General features: G+C 50.8%; 7 protein-coding genes across 7 annotated transcripts; 4 read left to right on the top strand and 3 right to left on the bottom strand.

Annotated features, from left to right (window-relative positions):
* Positions 1–358: 358 nt before the first annotated feature.
* BDV14DRAFT_182942 (Rab family GTPase) lies at positions 359–2,059 on the bottom strand. Its single transcript, XM_073770305.1, has 6 exons — positions 2,005–2,059; positions 1,756–1,908; positions 1,679–1,691; positions 1,188–1,577; positions 1,052–1,132; positions 359–987 (listed from the first exon to the last, which is right to left on the bottom strand). Exons 2-6 carry the CDS (start codon positions 1,774–1,776, stop codon positions 860–862), a joined length of 633 nt encoding a protein of 210 aa, XP_073623268.1. The 5' UTR covers positions 1,777–1,908; positions 2,005–2,059; the 3' UTR covers positions 359–859.
* A 148-nt stretch (positions 2,060–2,207) lies between these two features.
* BDV14DRAFT_147196 (putative Chromo domain protein Chp1p) lies at positions 2,208–5,953 on the top strand. Its single transcript, XM_073766475.1, has 4 exons — positions 2,208–3,770; positions 3,830–4,765; positions 4,822–5,150; positions 5,214–5,953. The coding sequence occupies exons 1-4, from the start codon at positions 2,457–2,459 to the stop codon at positions 5,761–5,763; spliced, it is 3,129 nt and encodes a 1,042-aa protein (XP_073623267.1). The 5' UTR covers positions 2,208–2,456; the 3' UTR covers positions 5,764–5,953.
* A 189-nt stretch (positions 5,954–6,142) lies between these two features.
* Positions 6,143–8,069, bottom strand: BDV14DRAFT_204832 (putative ATP-dependent Clp protease; the record flags this gene model as incomplete). The annotated part of the gene is made up of 2 exons (XM_073774605.1): positions 6,143–7,566; positions 7,625–8,069. The coding sequence occupies 2 exons, from the start codon at positions 8,067–8,069 to the stop codon at positions 6,143–6,145; spliced, it is 1,869 nt and encodes a 622-aa protein (XP_073623266.1).
* Positions 8,070–8,726: 657 nt separating this feature from the next.
* Positions 8,727–9,502, bottom strand: BDV14DRAFT_204831 (ribosome biogenesis protein SLX9-domain-containing protein; the record flags this gene model as incomplete). The annotated part of the gene is made up of 2 exons (XM_073774604.1): positions 8,727–9,248; positions 9,308–9,502. 2 exons carry the CDS (start codon positions 9,500–9,502, stop codon positions 8,727–8,729), a joined length of 717 nt encoding a protein of 238 aa, XP_073623265.1.
* Positions 9,227–11,659, top strand: BDV14DRAFT_182932 (glycerol-3-phosphate dehydrogenase family protein). The gene is made up of 3 exons (XM_073770304.1): positions 9,227–10,123; positions 10,189–11,321; positions 11,378–11,659. The coding sequence occupies exons 1-3, from the start codon at positions 9,837–9,839 to the stop codon at positions 11,431–11,433; spliced, it is 1,476 nt and encodes a 491-aa protein (XP_073623264.1). The 5' UTR covers positions 9,227–9,836; the 3' UTR covers positions 11,434–11,659.
* An 85-nt stretch (positions 11,660–11,744) lies between these two features.
* Positions 11,745–17,142, top strand: BDV14DRAFT_147168 (putative glycogen debranching enzyme Gdb1). The gene is made up of 3 exons (XM_073766474.1): positions 11,745–12,269; positions 12,322–16,654; positions 16,718–17,142. The coding sequence occupies exons 1-3, from the start codon at positions 12,055–12,057 to the stop codon at positions 16,784–16,786; spliced, it is 4,617 nt and encodes a 1,538-aa protein (XP_073623263.1). The 5' UTR covers positions 11,745–12,054; the 3' UTR covers positions 16,787–17,142.
* Positions 17,143–17,731: 589 nt separating this feature from the next.
* BDV14DRAFT_193069 (uncharacterized protein) lies at positions 17,732–19,024 on the top strand (the record flags this gene model as incomplete). Its single annotated transcript, XM_073771717.1, has 1 exon — positions 17,732–19,024. One exon carries the CDS (start codon positions 17,732–17,734, stop codon positions 19,022–19,024), a length of 1,293 nt encoding a protein of 430 aa, XP_073623262.1.
* Positions 19,025–19,382: the final 358 nt, after the last annotated feature.

Raw genomic sequence — 19,382 nt, 5'->3', positions numbered from 1 at the left:
CTCCGGATGCTTTGGGATTAGCTGCGACTGCCGCTGCGGAAATTGGGTCTATCCATTGATGGCATGACCATTCATAGCTGCAGGATTAGGCGTTTTGTGGCCTCGGCGAGCTATCCGAGAAGTGTGGTAATGTGCGATCTTTTAACTTTATATCACGATTCTTTACAGTTTCTCAAACTACAAAATTGTCGGTTGTGGCAGCCGCATACAGGCGACAGTAGACACCGCCATTGTCTCGTGCGCACTCTGGAATATGAAGACGGGGATACGCCTCTCCACCAGGGACTGTCAACATTGGCGCAGATGATGCTCGCTGCGAGGTACATTTTGTCAACATTTTTACCTTCTGTGAGCCTTTGTCATGTTCAAGCATAGTATTATCGATTGAGAAACTACAGGAACTGTAAACAACCCACACAGCCATGTCACGGACGCCAGGAGAGAATACTCGAAGGTCAAAGGGTGATTAAGAATCGACAATGAAGTCAGGCATGGGGCAAGTGGTCGAATAAAACTGGAATCCAAACGCAGGGTCACAGAGATGAGGGTGGTAATATCATTTTCATCAAGTTGGCAATAAAAAAGAAGAATAGAAGGCTGGGTAAGTGAGAAAAAAGTCGAAGTAGAAAAGTGACAGAATAACGTCCATGCCCGAGATGGTGTAAGGCACGGTCCAATAAACATCGCCGTACAATGTCCATAACCTCGTGTGCCGTTCCCAACAATTCCCATCGTTCCTCTTGTGTATCATCACCGCAGAGGCCAAACAAGCAAAAAGAGACATCAAGTCCATTCAATCAACTCGTCGCAAAAGTAAGACTCGTTGCAGTTCGCATGGTACGCCCGGAACAAGAACATTCTAACAGCATCCTCCCTTGTTCTCGGTGTCCTGGGTCTTCTCGATGTCGATTATTTGACGACGCTCGCCGACGGAGGCACCGCCGGATTCACCCTCGAGGGCCTTGCTGGAGACAATACGGTAGATTTCTGTGCAGAAAACAACAAGTCAAAAGGATGTCCCTCGGGAAAATATGGGTGTTAAAGGCCATACCTGTGAGAATGTTCTGGAAAGCAAGCTCAACGTTGCTGGCGTCAAGTGCAGATGTCTCGATGAAAGAAAGGTTGTTCTCGCCTATCCATGGTCAGCTCAACAATCGACCTGATAGGGAATAACTGGAACAACGCACTGGCAAACTGCTTGGCCTCCTCTGTGGGCACAGCTCGCAGATGTCTCAAATCGCTCTTGTTACCAACCAACATGATGACGATGTTAGAGTCAGCATGGTCGCGGAGCTCTTTTAACCACCGGTTGACATTGTCGTAGGTCTGATGCTTGCTGATGTCGTAGACGAGGAGCGCACCGACCGCACCCCGGTAGTAGGCAGATGTGATAGCGCGATAACGCTCCTGACCAGCAGTATCCCAAATCTGAGCCTTAATTGTCTTGGAATCAACTTGAATAGACCGAGTTGCGAACTCGACACCGATAGTAGACTTGGAGTCCAAGTTGAACTCGTTTCGGGTGAATCGACTCAACAGGTTGGACTTTCCGACACCAGAGTCTCCGATAAGCACCACTGTTCACAGGGCGGTTAGTTCATGTTGAAGGAGTCGACAGAATGCATCGAGCGAAGGAGCCTTGCGGATAGAGTGCGGGCGCGGGCAGTGGCAACATTACCTTTGAAGAGGAACTATCAGGCAGTCAGATTAGCGGTGTTTTTAGGGTCAAGCTTGTGGTTGAAGTCCGACACTCACATCATATTCGTCGTTAGCCATGATGAAGAATTAGAAGAGCCTACGTAAGCTCCGGTATAGTTATAGTATGAGGTTGAAAGAAGAGCAAGATTCGACGTGGCTGGAACCGGAGGCAGCTGGTGAGCGGAAACCGACAACAAGCGGAACTCAGTTCTGGAGGGGCACAGAAGAGTCAGTCTGCGGTCCAGGCCAAGCGAAGGTGAAAGTATGGAAAGTAAGCACGATTAACGGGCACTATAAGGGACTCACCGAACTTTGTTGAGCAAGGGGGAAGCGAGAGGTCAGAGATAGGAGGCTCTCCAGGAGGTCCAGATGATGAATTCCCGTCCTCGTCGCTGAAGCCGAGAGCCCGCCGAATCCCCTTTGGGCTAGTGGGTGGGTCACGTGCCCCGCCCGTTTCATGTCTTTGTTGCTTGGATCCAGAGCTCAAACAAAAAACGATACTCCCAAGCCAGGCACGCAGTCTCAAGAAGAGCCGGCCAGCGGACTGCATTCTCGACCAAACTTCATGGGGCGTGTGCTCCATTCTCGGGGCGCTGCAGGTGAATCCCGCTGTCGACGCAGCGTCTGATGTCTCCAGACATCAATATTCAGGAACCTGGTGCTCCACTTACTCCAGGTCCTTCTGATGCACGCCAAAAGGAGACCCATCATTCAATTTCCGAGAGTGTCTGCTTGTCCCTGGGTATGGTCGCCCGAACATGGCAATGGGAAGCGTCAGCGACGATGAGATCTCTCTTACGTCCACTGTTGAGAGTGAACAGCAGCCCGAGTATGATGTTGAAGAGATTCTGGCGGAAAGTGATCAATTCGAAGATGGCGTCAGGTATCTTGTCCGATGGCTTGGCTATCCAGTTGAAAGATCATCGTGGGAACCGGCCGACAGTTTTCACCTCGGCTTCGATCAAACGTTATCCGACTGGCAGGAGACAAAGCAGCGGATCTCCGAGGGCAAGGAGCAGCCTTTTGATGTAGATGCCTTGGAAACAAAGATTCAGCAACTACATGATGAACAAGCCGAGAGAAAGCGCCGGAGAGCAGCTAAAAGGCACAAGCTTAGAGTTCTAGCGTCAAGTCGCCCTACTAGACTGATCAATTCGCCGGTTACGCAGAAAACTGCTTCACGCAGAGTGGCAAAGGCTTCGACCTCGCGTCTGTCTGGCCCGCGTTCCCGATCACTATACCAGGATCATGTTCACCCAGCAAGGCAGGGACTAATACGACCACCCGTTCCCAAACCACCGCCGCCGGTGGCGTTTGGAAGTGTGCAAGCAACTTCGGAGTCCCAGGCTACGAAGAAGCTCAACAACCCCGATCAGCCTAAGTTTGCCAAAAATCTCTCCACAAAGTGGAGATACGAGAAGCTTGGAAGAAGGGAGCCTGCACCGAACCCTAGTCAACTTGACCTAAGACGGCCATCTGACTGGAATTCTATGCCATCGGTCAGTGCAGCGAAGCCAGCAGGTTTGCGACTGGCAACGGATATCAACGATAATTGTCAAGACTTTGATGACGGATTTTCGATGTCAAGCTCACCGCACCTATCTTATTCTTACCACATGTCACCGATTGCTTCACCCAGCCTCAATAATAGTCCTCGGGAAATCTCGAATTTTCAGAGGAAGGACTCTCCCAGTACAACCCGACAAAACCCCGCTACTCAAGATCCCTTCGTTGGCAGATCAAATTTTGAAAACGTTCCCCGAGGACCTCGCAGCCATGCAACTGCCAAAGACGGCCAGAGAGGAGCAGCTAGCGAATTTAACCTCTTGCTCCCCCCAAGAAAACCTACTCGCAAAGCTAGGAAGGTGAATGCTTATCGCTGGTGGAACTATGGGGAATATTATGTTACCATGTACTTTGGCCCAGAAAAGCAGGAAATCGGCAATGCTAGGCTATGTGGCATTGGATTTGAAGAAGGTAGGGGAATTTATCAAACCAAGGTTGGGAAGACAATAGAGCTATGGTTCCGGGGCCTGTGCTCCCTAGATGATTATCAAGCGCTTTGCGAGGGTGTGAGTTCACCTACAGCCTTTCACTTCATTCCTATCACTAACACATATCTCCTCGTCAGATGCCAAACAACAAAATCTCGAATGGCTGGATTGAGGGCTTTGATGATAATGAGCCAGACATCCGAAGAGCAGCTGAAGTACTCTGGCAACGGGATCAAGTCGCAATAGCTCGTATCAACAGTCATGAGGTTCTCCTCGCATATCCGCCGCGTTCTCCCGTCTTCAGCTTCCTTGATGATGATCCTTATAAAGTCGAGCAAGGATATTTGAACCTCACTCTTAGGGGCGCCTTGAGGTCAATTAAGAGATTGAGAACAGCTGAAAACGCAGAAGCCAATTATTATCAACCTGCAATAGTAAGTGCCGTTGAAAGCGGTCACCCGGAGCCGGCAGGGGTAAATACTGCGGATCCTTTGCGCGGCTTCAACGTCGCACAAGAAAGCGCCGAGCAATTCTCTGCATCAACCTCTACCCTGGACCATCCAGACACAGCTGTCCATGCAACTTCCTCCTTCGTGGACTCGCCAAAAACTCTGTTTGCGTCCGATGAGTCAATTGTACATCGGACAAGTCCACCATCCACCGACCTCATGGATGTAGATAATGCTCCATCCCAGAGACCAACCAATAAGGACGTTCTACACCAGAAGAAAGTCCTAGCCGCCGACACCATGGACTTGGACAAGCCACCTACTCAGACCTCTACACCAGTTGATGTTGGTCCGAAACCAGATACGGTTTTAGATCTAGATGAACATTTTGCTATTAAGCTCGGTTTTACATTCGAAAAGTTGTCAAGCATAAATACCCCCGATAAACCAAGACGAGCAGAGTTATTTTATGTTTGGTTCCCCGAGGATTTCAAGGGCGAAAGGGAGCTCGTCATGATGTTTCTTAAAAAACATACTCCTGCTCTATATTCAAACAGCGTTGATTCCGATTGGGACAGGTTTACTTTCACGGTCAATAAAAGCATGATGCAAGGCGCCGTATTGGTATGTCTGTCCATTTCACTTTTTGCTCGCCTATCTCCATACTGACAGCGAGGTAGTTCCATGGTTCTTTCGTTGACTACCACAAAGTCCCATCTCTCAGAGAAACTCTCTATAAAACAAAGGCCAACTTCTGGAATATCTCCCTCGCTCAACCACTCGGTGATGCGAACCTCCATGTCCAGCAACTCTTTCCACGTGGCGGTGTCTTCCTTCTTACTGAAGATCTCATGATACGAGACCCAGACTCAACCATGATTATCCTGGATTGGTTCCATGATGTCGCAAAGAGAAAGTCATCTTCCAGTAGATGGAAGATAATGCTCCGTCCAAACATCCTGACCTGGCTAATAAAGCAAATGGACCGCGGCGACAAATCAAGCCCCCAGTGAGTGCCATCTTATATGCGGCACATTTCCTTTATATTCCTCATACTAACAGGGACCACCAGATGGCTGGCCATTTACCAACAACTGGGACGACTTGGATGCACTGCCGATAACGATCCCCTCACGTGTCTCAATGACGACCACGACAGCTGCGTAATATCGCTCCCCATTCTCCCCAAATACGGTGCCCGAACACCCGACGACTCCCCAGATATCCCCAGGGAATGCACCCAAGAACACCGCAACGCCGACCACCTTGCCGAATATTTCGCTGGGTGGAGTCTTCTCAACGCACATCGCTTCCGCCGATTCGTGATAGTCAGCCAACTCCCACCTGTTGAGAGATGGAAGTCCTGGCAACACATTGAAACGAAACATGGTGCGCGAGCGTTCTTCGAAAGTCAAAATATCGACTATAGGCGGATTCACGCAAAGATCACTAAGGACCCATGGAAGACACGGTCTTCGACTGATGCTTCTGCGCCATATACCCCTCGGACTCCCAGGGCACCTGACGCCGGGCCGGCCACTTCTTCTGCGGAGAGCCGACCCGCGGTTCCCGCTGCTCCTCAGGTTCCAACTAGGCATATATATGCTCAGCCTTACTCTTGACCTCTGGAAATTTTTCGCTTGCTGCATATACCTTACTTTGTTTCTTTGCTTTTTGTAAGTATAGGCAAGATATTCTTTACGGGTATTTGAAGATCATACAACTGTACAGTAATATCAATCAAACATTCATTATTTAGGATATCATTGTTTTACCCATGCATAATATCATGGCGCAGGCTACGTACGATCAAGGTACCAATTAACGACTTCATGACTACGTAAGACGCACAACGCAGACGTAGCAATATCACGCACCAATGTTAATACTGTAGATCGTACCGTGTATGCAATAAGTAGCTGAGCTACCAAAAGCCACCAAACCAGTGCCACAAATGCATAGAGCCATATCCATAAACATAAACATCAATAATCAACCCCATCACGACCCAGAAGCCCTACTCCGATACTCCCTAAAGAATGAAATCGAAGGCTCCTCATACCCAATAGCAGCACCCTTCCCCTTACTCTTCTTCTTCTTGCTCATCATCTTCTCCTCCCACCGATCCTCCTCCGCCGCAATCAGAGAATGGAAGCGCCCGCCCTGCCCGCGACCCAGGTAAACCGGTTTCTCGGACCGCTCTGCGACGTTCTCGGTTACGAGTACAAATTTTACGCTCGACCCGGGTGTCTCGAACATTGCGTCGCTGAGAATGGTTTCCATTTCTGTGCGGAGGGCGCGCGCCCCGGTCCCCATTGTGAATGCGTTAGCGGCGATTTTGTGTAGTGCTGGTGTCGTGAAGCGCAGCTCTATGCCAGATAAGGAGAAGAGGGTTGTGTATTGTGCGACTAGGGAATTGCGGGGTTCGGTAAGAATGCGGACGAGAAGCGGTTGGGATAGGGCTGATAGGGCTGCGTTGACGGGGATGCGGCCGACGAGCTCGGGGATGAAGCCGTAATTCTGCAGGTCGGTGGGGTTGATAAGATCGAGGGCGTTGAAGTATGTTGGTTCGGTGTCGGGGGAGGCGAGTGAGGGGGGTGTGAAGAACGGAAGATGTTTCTTGTAGAGGGCTTCTTCGTCTGAGCCGGGGAGGATGGGAATGGGTTGGTTGGCCGTTGAGTCTGAGGAGCGGGAGCGGTCGGTGGAGGTTTGGGTTGGTGTTCGAACTGGTTGACCGAAGCCCATGGAGCCGCGTGATATTCGGTCCATGACGACTTTGTGCAGGCCGACGAATGCCCCTGAGCAAATGAATAGAATGTTATCTGTGCGGACATTGTAGACTTCGCCCTTGTTTGGGCTGCCGCCGCCCGGCGGCGCAAAGGGAGGATTCCCCAGCGGGTTGTTTGAGGGATAAGCCGAGGAGCTGGGGGTTCCATTTGCACGGGGAGCATTACGCTCTTGTTTTGCCTGGACTTGGACTGTCGTTCCCTCGATGAGCTTGAGGAGGGCTTGCTGCACTCCTTCGCCGCCTACGTCTTTACCATGGCTGACCTTTGCGGCTGCGATCTTGTCGATCTCATCCAGGACAATGATTCCTCGCTCCGCCTGCTCGACGTCATAGTTTGCAGCCGCCAAAAGTCTGTGTACGCACACTTCGGCATCCTCTCCAATATAACCAGCCTGTGTGAACGGAGTACAATCGGAGATGCTGAATGGAACTGATAGAACCCTCGCTAATGTCTTTGCCATCAAGGTCTTACCGACTCCGGATGGACCAAGCAGAAGAACATTGGATTTCTCTAGTTGTAGTTGTGGCGATTTATCAAGGTCTGGTTTGTCTGCGACGAGTGGGGATCGCGATGGTTGTGTGGGTGATATCGGCTCGGAGGAAAGGTAGGTAGTGCGCTGCTGGCCCGGGAACTCATCTAGTCTTTGCGTAAGTACTGAAATCATAAGACACTATGTCTGAAGTACAAGACTCACCTTCAACCGGATGATGCTCGACGGACTCCCTGCGCGCACGCTTCGCAAGCAGCTCATCGGCTTCGTCTTGGCGCCTTTGAAGCTCTTGCACTCGTTGATAGTGATTATATACGGCAACACTCAGAATTTTCTTTGCACGGTCCTGGCCGACAACAAACTGGTCTAGATACTGCTTCAACGTCTTCGGGGTGATTCGAGGAGCTCCGAAGGCCGGGGTGGATCCCAGCGGTCCAGCCGTAGGAAGCCCGGGTTCGTAGACACCGGAGAAGGGCTGGCTTGTAAAGTCAGACCTATCGAACTGCGTGAATGTCGGGAATGACCCTGATGTGCTTGAGAAACCGCGAGGCGTATACAGGGGACGGGGGGCGAGAGGGCGCCGATAGCGGAGTGCGCTGTTGCGGTGCAGTGCTGGAGGCCGGCGAGGCCATGACGGCAGCCGCAGCATGAGGGGCACCGCGATTGTGATTTGGGCCAAGTGTAGAGAAGCTAAGAAGAAATAAAACACAAAAAGCAAGTAAATAAGCAGAGATGAGAGCCAGAGGTGGTGATGGGAGGTCGGAGAGAGGCAGGAGATGGTGAGATAAGATGGCATCGGTCAATCATCCGCGCCGTCATAATGGGCCCGCCTAAGCTCCCCCGCTTTTTAGGGCGATCTCCAAATCATACCATGTTCCCTACAAATATATCGGACTTTCTTAATTTTTCCTTTCCTATTGTCATAACTTTATCAAATTCCATGTTCAATCATGAGTTTCAACACCCTAGCTGATAAATTTCGCAGACCTTGTGAACCCTGAGGGACTCTATCTGCGTGTGTCACTGCCGAGGTGATCGCGAGTGCGCGAGGTGACGGGGATTTCTGAGATTACCGCTTATATTGGGTTTCTCCGGCACTCTCATGTCTCTGGAAGTACCTCTGCCTGGAGAGGTGGAGTTCGATCGATGAACTAGAAATGCAGACTGGCAACGGTTGATTTTTCTTTTCGCGAACTGCGCAGTCTCGCAAATGATTCGCGAGCGTCAGCTGGGAAGGACCAAATATATAATGCAACACATGTTGCGGAACACCATCCTGGAGTCAACCGCCAGTTTGGCTGCTCGCTCACTTATCCATCTTAAATGCGGGCTGATGTTCCATGGTTTGAGAAATAAAACCTCGTAACGCCGCCCATCTATTAGGGACGGTGTCTGCAGCGGCAGGTTCAGAGGTTGGTGTAGGTGCTGCGGGTATGCTTGACATTTGTGCCATGTTCTTCGCAAAGCGGTCGCGCTCGGACTTTTCGAGCTTCTCCTTGCGCTTCATAGCACCTGGCCGATGTTTCAGAGTCTTCTGTTTGATGATGTTCAATTGACTGGGATCGTTCAGGCTGGTCTCCGCTTCGGGTAGGGCATCGGCGAGCGATTCGAGATTGGCAACGAGTTTCTTGGATGCCCTCCGCCGCTTATTTGATTTCGAGGAATTCTTTTCGATTTTTGACACAAAGCTCGAGTGTTTGATTAGGCGCTTATCTTTCTTCGTCGTTCGGAAATCGTCGTCGAACAACGAAGACTTGGAGGCAGAAGCTCCGCTTCCGGAAGCGGGCTTTGCGCGGCGCACTTGCTTCTTGACGGATTGAACGGGGGCCTGAACGACGGTCAGAATGATGCAATATGGAATAGTAGAATATGGTATCTTCAGCCTACCATTGTGCCGTGAAAACTATACTTCCTGCAAGTCCTAACACCGGGCACAAAAAAAAGGCTCGATTGAAAGAAAACTAACAAACTAATCAGGACTAGTGCCACAATCCCGCCTCTGCACCCATACACCGCCCACCGACCGTCGATGACCCCCGCACAGGCACGTGAGCAGCAGTTGCTTTTGGTGGCAGCAGTCATGTCACGAGGCTTATCCCCCTCCTTCTCGGCCTGTCCGATATGCCAATTATCTCTGCCTTATCAATAGTCTATACGACCAGGGTTCAGGACCACTAATAAAGCCTGCAGCTCATCGACATATGCAAGCTCAACACCAGATCGACTGCCCGCCCTGTTCCCTGTTTCCGGACTAGTTTGGTTCCCCCTGTTGGGGCAAAACAAGATCCACACCGGAGGAGACAACGGAGCCAGCGCGCCGCCGAAATATCCAGAATCCGAGAAACGTCCGTACCAGCGTACCTTGACGGTGTACAGTTTTCGTCATTGCCACCGACATATCCTCAAGATCTTGTGAATGCGTCTACCGTGTCGTCAGTCTTGCTTCTTCAGCTCTCGTGCAAATCCAGCCCTACCTCGGTTCCCGCGGCTTTCTCAACAATTCCCACCTGTTCACATCATTCGCACTTCCCTTCCGCGATCAACGTCATTCGGCGTCCCGAGCCCTATCTCCTCCGGTTATTTCTCGACCGCGAATCCCTCGTTCTCGTCACTCACTCCTACAACTTCAACTACGATCAAGATGGGCTCTCTCGGACCGTACAAGCAGAAGCACAAGGTGACTGTGGTGGGATCAGGTAATTGGTAAGTGCCGTTCTTATCAATTGCTACAGGTCAATATACGCGGGGCTGTATTGATAGCGTCATAGGGGCACAGCTATCGCCAAAATCGTTGCCGAAAACACCGCCAGCAACCCGGCTGTTTTCGAGAAGGATGTTCAGATGTGGGTGTTTGAGGAGAAGGTCGAAATTCCCCAGTCGTCCAAGCACTATGACCCTTCGTCCGCTCTTTGCCAGGGTCCTCAGAACTTGACGGAGGTTATCAACGCAACCAACGAGAACATCAAGTATCTCCCGGGAATTGCTCTTCCGAAGAACTTGCATGCCAACCCATCGCTAGAGGATGCGGTCAAAGATAGTTCAATCCTTGTATTCAACCTGCCGCATCAATTCATTCTCAACATTTGCGGGCAGATCAAGGGCAAAATTCTTCCGTTTGCGCGTGGTGTTTCGTGCATCAAGGGTGTAGATGTCAATGAGGAGGGTGTTCACCTCTTCTCTGAGACAATCGGCAAGATCCTGGGTATCTACTGCGGTGCGCTTTCTGGCGCAAACATTGCGAATGAGGTTGCCCAGGAGAAATGGTCAGAATCCACCATCGGCTATGATCCGCCGCACTTTGACTCCAAAGCCCCGACTCCGAACCGCTCGCCTTCCTCCTCAACTGAGAATCTTGTGCACTTTGAACACAAGGATGTTTCAGGACAGATCTCAAAGGTCAAACTGCAGGCACTGCCTTCTGAATATCCTCCGATCGACCACGCACTCCTCAAGACCCTCTTCCACCGTCCTTATTTCCATATTGGTGTGGTGAGCGATGTCGCTGGTGTCTCTCTCGGAGGCGCGCTCAAGAACGTCGTCGCTGTCGCTGCAGGCTGGGTTATTGGCAAGGGATGGGGAGACAATGCCAAGTCTGCGATTATGCGAGTTGGTCTTTTGGAGATGGTCAAGTTTGGCGAACGATTCTTCGGAGCAACTATTAATACTCGCACCTTCACTGAAGAGAGTGCCGGTGTTGCCGACTTGATTACCAGCTCTAGTAGTGGGCGAAACTTCCGTTGCGCGAAGCTTAGCGTTGAGCGCAACCAGCCGATTGGCAAGATTGAGGAGACGGAACTTAATGGTCAGAAGCTGCAAGGCACGTTGACCGCATACGAGGTCAATAGCTTCCTCAAGAAGCAAGGGCTGGAGGACGAATTCCCATTGTTCACTGCAGTCTATCGTAAGTATTTACTATACCCTTCGTTGTCCATTCTCAGTGTGCTGACAAAATTACAGGGGTCCTTGAAGGCGAGATGACTGTTAATGACATTCCTTCTTTCATTGAGCGGTAAATAGAACCTATTAATATAACCCCTTGGATCCGCCTTAATTATTAATTCTCGACTTTCGTCTCTTCTTTTCTCACAGCAAGCCCACACCCACTGCATTTTCTGGATCCCATGGAAAGAACCAATCCGCCTTGAGCCCGAAACTGTGAGGAGCGATGGTTTTTTTGTTTCACGCTCGTTTCCCCGTCACACGGACCTGTTATGCGCGCACATAGATCTTGATTACGATAGACTCATCATAGACCTATTTTTGCCTCTGCGATTGCTCCATTTCCTGCATTCGTAGTCAAAAACTTGGCGGAGAAGCGCCGGTGCGGAGAGGCGCCCTCCGCGCAGGGTCTAGCCCGGCACTGGCCTCTAATGGATGATGTCACCCCCGCGGGGTTATCGGGCTCAGGTAACTCGAGCTGATCAGGAACCGGTTCTTCATCTGTGCGTTCTCCCTTTCCTATTTATTCATTCTATCCCAGTTGTCTCGGTCCCAGGTTTGTCAGGTTTTGTGAGGATTGCAAGGTTGAGGTAGGCTTGCCATTTGTGCTCCCGCAACGCCACTTCCCCGTTACCATCGCAAAGCGGAATTGACCGAGCTACGAGATAGGCTGGAGGAGAATTGCACGGTTCAAAATGGCCGAAGAGACTTTCTACCTGCTTCCACTCAAGGATGATGGCTCTCCGGATGTACCGGGAGATTATATCTACCTTCCCCCAACCGAACAGGCGAAGTATTCGCTCCGCTTTGTTATCGAAGGAAGCAGTTCAATCTGCAGGGATGGCACTCTTTGGGTGAACCTTCCTAAGCCTGGGAAGCCGTTCGATCGTCAATCATTTCGGGCTTATGAGTGAGACATTCTCCTCTATCTGATGCTTCTATTGCTGAGACAATTGTGTTAGGCTGCCCCCTCACTTTAGCAAGAACATTCAGATCGATGTGCCGGTTACGTGCCCTGGATCCTTCGCCTATTATGTGACATATTCGCCTCTCCCTGAATTCACGCTTTCCTCCTCTTCCACACCATCGGAACCTGCAAAGACACCTACATATTACATCGATGTTGCCCCGAAACTCAGCCTGGGGGACCAGACTATTCCTCTCAATGCTCTTTCGATATTTTCCGTGCATGCCAAATTCATGGGCAAATATCCTGAAGACTGGAACAGATACTTAAGCAGTATCTCTCGACGAAAGTATAACATGGTACACTTCACGCCCTTAATGAAGCGCGGCGTATCAAACTCGCCGTACAGTATTTTCGATCAGTTGCAATTCGACGACACAGCATTTCCCAACGGAGAAAAGGATGTTCAAGAGCTCATAAAGAATATGGAGGAGAAACACTCGTTACTTTCACTGACTGATGTTGTCTGGAATCACACTGCCAATAATAGCAAATGGCTTGAAGAGCACCCGGATGCCGGATATAGCGTTGAAACTGCTCCTTGGCTGGAGGCGGCTTTGGAATTGGACACTGCACTGCTGAAATTCAGTCAGGATCTCCAAAAGTATGGTTTGCCAACTGAGTTCAAGACTGTCGACGACTTGACGACTGTGATGGACGGGGCGAAAGAACATGTCATCAAAGTTCTCCGCCTCTGGGAATTCTATGTTATCGACGTTGAGGCTGCTGCTCAGAAAGTCTTTGAAGAATGGAAGGGATCGAAAAGCGTTGATCTAAGTGCCGAGCGATGGGCACAGCTCGATCTACAGAATTTCGGAAACTGGTCTCTGGAACAACAGACGACTCTCATCCGCCAAGAGGGGATACCAACTGCAAGGCAAGTCCTCGGAAGGTACAGTCGAACCATTGATCCTCAATTCGGCGCGACGATCACGACAGCCATGTTCGGTCAATTCAATTCAACCTCGTCTGATCTTGCCTCTATCGAAAATTCTTTACGCAAGCTATTCGACGTAGTCAACGTGCAATTCTACGGAGAATACAACTCAGATCTTTCTGAAATCAACAATCAGCTATTTAACCGTATCAAATACTTGAGGATTGACGACCACGGTCCCAAGCTCGGCCCCGTGACCGAACAAAGTCCTCTAATAGAGTCGTATTTCACAAGGTTACCTCTGAACGAGGTCACTGAGAAACACAATCCTAAGGCCTTAGCTCTGGCAAACAATGGCTGGATTTGGAACGCGGATGCGATGCGTGACAACGCTGGGCCTGACTCCAGAGCGTATCTCAGGCGAGAGGTCATCGTCTGGGGAGATTGCGTCAAATTACGATATGGCAGTGGACCCGAGGACAGCCCTTTCCTGTGGGAGTTTATGACCAAATACACCCGTTTGATGGCCAAGTACTTCTCCGGCTTCCGAATCGACAACTGTCACTCTACCCCTTTGGTCGTCGCCGAGTATTTGATCGATGAAGCACGCAAAGTGCGCCCGGATCTCGCAATTTTTGCCGAGCTCTTTACCGGCTCTGAAGAAGCGGACTATATCTTTGTCAAGCGACTTGGTATCAATGCCCTCATTCGTGAAGCTATGCAAGCCTGGAGCACACAGGAGCTCAGTCGGTTGGTACACCGTCACGGTGGCCGACCTATTGGCAGCTTTGAACTGGACCTGCCTTTACCAGGTCTAGACTTATCGAAGTCCGGAGGCACCGCTAGCGAGAAGGAAGTCGTTCGCAGTATCCGACCCATTCCTGTCCCGGCCTTGTTCATGGACTGTACGCACGACAATGAAATGCCTGCGCAAAAAAGGACTGCAAAGGATACGTTGTCAAATGCTGCTCTTGTCGCAATGTGCGACTCTGCCATTGGAAGTACTATGGGTTTCGATGAGCTCTATCCAGAGATTGTAGATCTTGTGCACGAGATCCGCCTTTACTCATTATCTGAACTTCCAGAATCTCCGAGTCTTGACGAGTTGACCGAACTTGATGGTATCTCAGGACTGAAACGACTGCTGAACGAGCTTCACACCAAGATGGGCAAGGGAGGTTATGATGAGACGTTTATTCATCACGATGGTGAATACATTACGGTGCACCGAGTACACCCGCAGAGTCGAAAGGGTATATTCTTGATTGCCCATACGGCTTTCCCTGGCCAAGATAGCGGAGCAATCCTTGCACCTACGCACCTTGCAGCTACTCGAGTCAAGCCTATTGGGACTTGGTCCCTACAGGTCCAAGAGGGGGCCGACGAAAAGAAGAGCACTCTAGCGGACGAAAGCTATCTCAAAGGACTGCCTGGTAAAGTCTCGAGCTTTGAGGGTACCAGAGTTGAGGAGAAGGACGGTGACACTACGATCACAGTTTTGGGGACATTCGGTCTGGGATCCATTGCTCTTTTCGAGACATCTATTCCCCACTTCGACAACGCGGATGAACTGAGCAATGACAGCATTACCGAAGGTGCGGCGGAGGCGTTTTCGGAACTAGATTTGATCGACTTGAACTTCTTGCTCTATCGCTGCGACGCTGAGGAGCGCGATTTGAGTGGTGGCCAGGATGGAGTGTACGATGTTCCCAACCACGGTCCGCTAATTTACGCTGGTCTACAGGGATGGTGGGGTGTTCTCGAAGATATCATCAGGTATAATGAACTGGGACACCCGCTATGCGATCACCTTCGGCAAGGCCAATGGGCACTTGACTATATTGTCAAGCGGTTGTTGAAGGTCGCGGAGGATCCACAGTATGCGGCACTACAACGTCCTGCCAAGTGGTTGGAAGCAAAATTTCAGATTGTTCGTGATTTGCCAGGCTTCCTTTTGCCTCGCTATTTTGCCATCATCATCCAAACTGCGTTTGCATCCGCTTGGAACAGGGGTATACAACTTCTTGGTGACGATGTGCGAGTAGGTCAGGTATTCATTCAGCAACTCGCCATGGTCAGTGTGCAAATGACTGGTTTCGTCAAATCGGCGTCCCTATGGCCGGTGAAATCAGTCCCCGGAATGGCTGCTGGGTTGCCGCATTTTGCAACGGATTGGGCTAGGTGTTGGGGTCGAGATGTTTTCATTGCTCTCAGAGGTCTGTACCTGTGCACCGGGAGATTCCTTGATGCAAAAGAGCATATCCGTGCTTTTTCCAGCGTGCTTAAGCATGGCATGATTCCCAACCTTTTGGGCAGTGGCAAGCTTCCACGGTATAACTCTCGTGATTCCATTTGGTTCTTGTTGCAGGCGATGCAGGACTACACGAACATGGCACCAAATGGCGTGGAGCTTCTTAAGGATGAAGTCCCGAGACGCTTTCTGCCGTATGACGATACTTGGTTCCCATTTGACGACTCCAGAGCATACTCTAAAAATTCCACAATTGTGGATATCATCCAAGAAGTGTTCCAGCGACATGCCCAAGGGCTCTCATTCCGTGAATACAACGCGGGTTCAGAACTCGACATGCAAATGAAGACCGAAGGCTTCCAGCTCGATATCAATGTCGACTGGGACACCGGGATTATCTTCGGTGGTAGTCAGTTCAACTGTGGTACATGGCAAGACAAGATGGGAGAAAGTGAGAAAGCCGGCAACAAGGGTGTGCCTGGTACTCCACGAGATGGCGCAGCCATTGAGATCACTGGTCTTGTCTACAGTGCTCTGACCTGGGTGATAAGCCTACACGAGAAGGGTCTTTACCCTTATGACAAGGTGGACATTGGAGAGGGCAAATCCATCACATTCAAAGACTGGGCAGCCAAGATCAAGACCAACTTTGAGCGCTGCTACCACGTGCCAGCCAACGCAGAGGAAGACAGCAAATACGACGTCGACCCCAAGATCGTCAATCGCCGCGGCATCTACAAAGATCTATACAAATCCGGGAAGCCCTACGAAGACTACCAGCTCCGCTCAAACTTCCCAATCGCAATGGTAGTCGCCCCGGACCTCTTCGACCCATCAAAGGCCCTAGCCACTCTCGCTCTCGCTGACTCGGTGCTTGCCGGCCCCATGGGCATGGCGACGCTTGACCCATCTGATCTCAACTACCGACCAGACTACAACAACGCGGAGGACTCGGATGATTTTGCAACAGCCAAGGGCAGGAACTACCATCAAGGACCGGAATGGGTGTGGCAACGTGGATACTTCCTCCGAGCGCTCTTACACTTTGATCTCGCTAGGCGCAAGACAGCTGGTGAACGAACCGAGTCCTTCCAGCAGGTTACCAGGCGCTTGGATGGTTGTAAGCAAGCGTTGAGGGGAAGTCCCTGGAAGGGTCTCACGGAGCTCACGAACAGGAATGGTAACCATTGTTATGATTCGGTATGTTCTCCTCTTCTTTTTCTGTCTTTGGATCTTTAAACTGACACGCTTTTCTTCTGATAGTCCCCAACTCAAGCATGGTCGGCCGGTTGTTTGCTTGACCTCTACTACGATGCATCGCGATTGATCTAGCATTTTGTCCTTACGAGCATCTAGATACATCTTCTTTACCACGAAGATCGAACAGAACGCATGTTTCCTAATATAGTATAGCATTCTCGTTGACTGGATATACAAAGTTTTGACTGTGCACAGTCCAGTTCAGGGACACAACTGTACCTTGCCATCGTGATCAGATGCTCTCCGCTGTAGACTAACATCGTCTATCTATACCTCAAGTAGTAGTTGTCTTGCTTCGGTGGATAATGCGCCCAGAAATAGATCGGATATCGTCATCGCAGCCTTGACTTGGAGACGGGTGAGACCAGTTTGGGGCCGAAAGCGCGACCAGGCCAGCCAAGCCTCAAATCAGGGTGCAAGCGGTGGGGCTGTCACCTTGTTGTTCTTGTCCTGAACAACCGCCCAGCAACTTGGCATCATCCCAAGGACAAGCCATCAGGGCCAAGGGTTCTCCTGAATATTCAATAGGAGAAGAGCTCGTGATTGAGTACCATCTTCAACACCACAGATAGTTGTTGAAGATGCAATGACCTGACAGAATGCTGAATGCTAAGCATTATTGACGATCGATCCCCCCCCACAATTTACGCAGACACTGGGTCCAGTCGCCGACCCTGGCCGTGATAGACAGCGCTGGACTGATAGAAAACCGTGGACGTGAAGGCTGAAACGGGGTGAGTCCATCCCCGCCAATCATGGTCTGCGACTGGTCGGATCGCACCGACTTTGCAGGCTGAGTCGTCTTTCCTCCAATTCATGACCAACGCCAATGCCCATCTCTTGGGGCCAAACCAGGGCCAAGGATCAGAGAAGACTTCACCAGCAGATGGGCAATCTCAGACTGGGCGCGGCGTCTCCTTTTTTCTCTGTTCTGGTCGATTTATAACCTCGTTGCTGTGGCGCACAGGTAGCGTTGTTGATAGTTACACCGAGAAAAATGCTTCCACCAAAATAACAATGCTGCTCTTTCTCTCCAGGAAGCAGAGGCTCTTCCTCACCGGCTTCGCCATCTTCTACCTCTCCCTCTTCGTCCTTTACCGCTTCCGCTCCGCCCGCGACCCAGGCTCGTTCTTCTTCCAGCCTGGAGAAGGCTACCGACCGACCTACAGCGTACAACGTATCCGCGAGTCCCTAGAGTACCTCCGCCCCTACAACCAGTCCTTCAACGACCCCCTCCATCCGCAACGCAACTTCACATCCTCTTCCTCCTCACAAGATGCAGAAGCCACTCTCTGCGTCGGCATCGTCACGGTCAAGCGACCAATCGAGCAGAAAATTGACACAACAGTCGCCTCGATTCTCGATAACCTCTCCGAGGCCGAACGCGCGAAGATAACAGTCCACGTCCTCTTCGCTCTCACTTCGCCCACCGACCACCCCGACTATAACCACCCGTGGCTCCCCAATGTCGTCGACCGCGTCCTGACATACGAGCAAACAGACGCCCACGTCTCAACCCTCCGCCGCCTCGAAGAAAAGAAGGACATCAAGCGCAAGAGCATAATCGACTACCACATGTCCCTAAAATCATGTTATGAGGATACATCGGCGCCCTGGATCATGATGCTAGAAGACGACGTTGTCGCCCAGCGCGGGTGGTACAACCGTACAATGCAGAGCCTGAACACCGTGCAATCATGGCGCGAAAGCGGCGAAATCAACAATTGGCTCTATCTGCGCCTCTTCTACACCGAGAAATTCCTAGGGTGGAACTCTGAGAATTGGCCCATTTACCTCGCATACAGCGTTGCAGCCGTGACATTCGTCGCCTTCGCAGCTATCCAGTCCCGCCGCTCTATCCGACCGCTCCAAGGTACACTAACCAACCAATTCATCGCCATAATATGCCTCAGCTGCGTGCCCCTTCTCATAATCCTTTACTTCCTCGCCGGAAGAGTCACAATGCTCCCTCTCCAACCCGGCATCCACAAAATGAACGCCCACGGATGCTGCTCGCAGGCGCTCGTGTTCCCCAGGGACTCTGTACCAGACTTATTAGAGTACATGGGTAAAGCGCGGTATGCGCGCCCATTGGCTGTCGACAGCGTAATTGAGCGCATGGCGGACGCGAATGATCTAGATCGGTACGCGATCGTGCCGAGCCAGATGCAGCATGTTGGCGCGGCGTCGTTCAAGGAGAATAGGAAGAGTTATGGGCTTAAAGAGTATGGCGGGAGTGGGCCGCACGCTGTGCAGGGGGCGCATGGGGTCTGGAGTATGGGGTTTGAGAAGGCTTTGGGGGAGGAATAGATTTACATGGGGGTGGGTTAGGTTAGATTAGATTATATTAATGTGTGACATGACTTTTGTTTTTATACATTTATACCTACTTCGTATTTTGTTGTTTAGATCCGATATACGCATGGGATATATATACATAGTTACATACATGCAAACTAGTGACTATGACTTCGAATTCAAATACCTACTTAGTATGTACACTAGACCGCCCAAATCCAATTCTAAAACGAGCGCAGGGATTGGAATGGATGACGTCCGTCTTTCTGGGCTGCGCTGGGCGACGCTGGGTTGGTCCTTGTCACGCCTCGTATTCGTCCAAGTCCAACCAACCAACCAATCAACCAGCATCCCTCCGTCACAGCAGGAT

This window comes from Aspergillus stella-maris, assembly GCF_047715825.1.
Source record: "Aspergillus stella-maris strain CBS 113639 unplaced genomic scaffold BDV14scaffold_82, whole genome shotgun sequence".
Lineage (NCBI taxonomy): Eukaryota > Fungi > Ascomycota > Eurotiomycetes > Eurotiales > Aspergillaceae > Aspergillus > Aspergillus stella-maris.
Note: the sequence above shows the minus strand (reverse complement) of the source record. Positions and strands in the feature narration are given on the sequence as shown.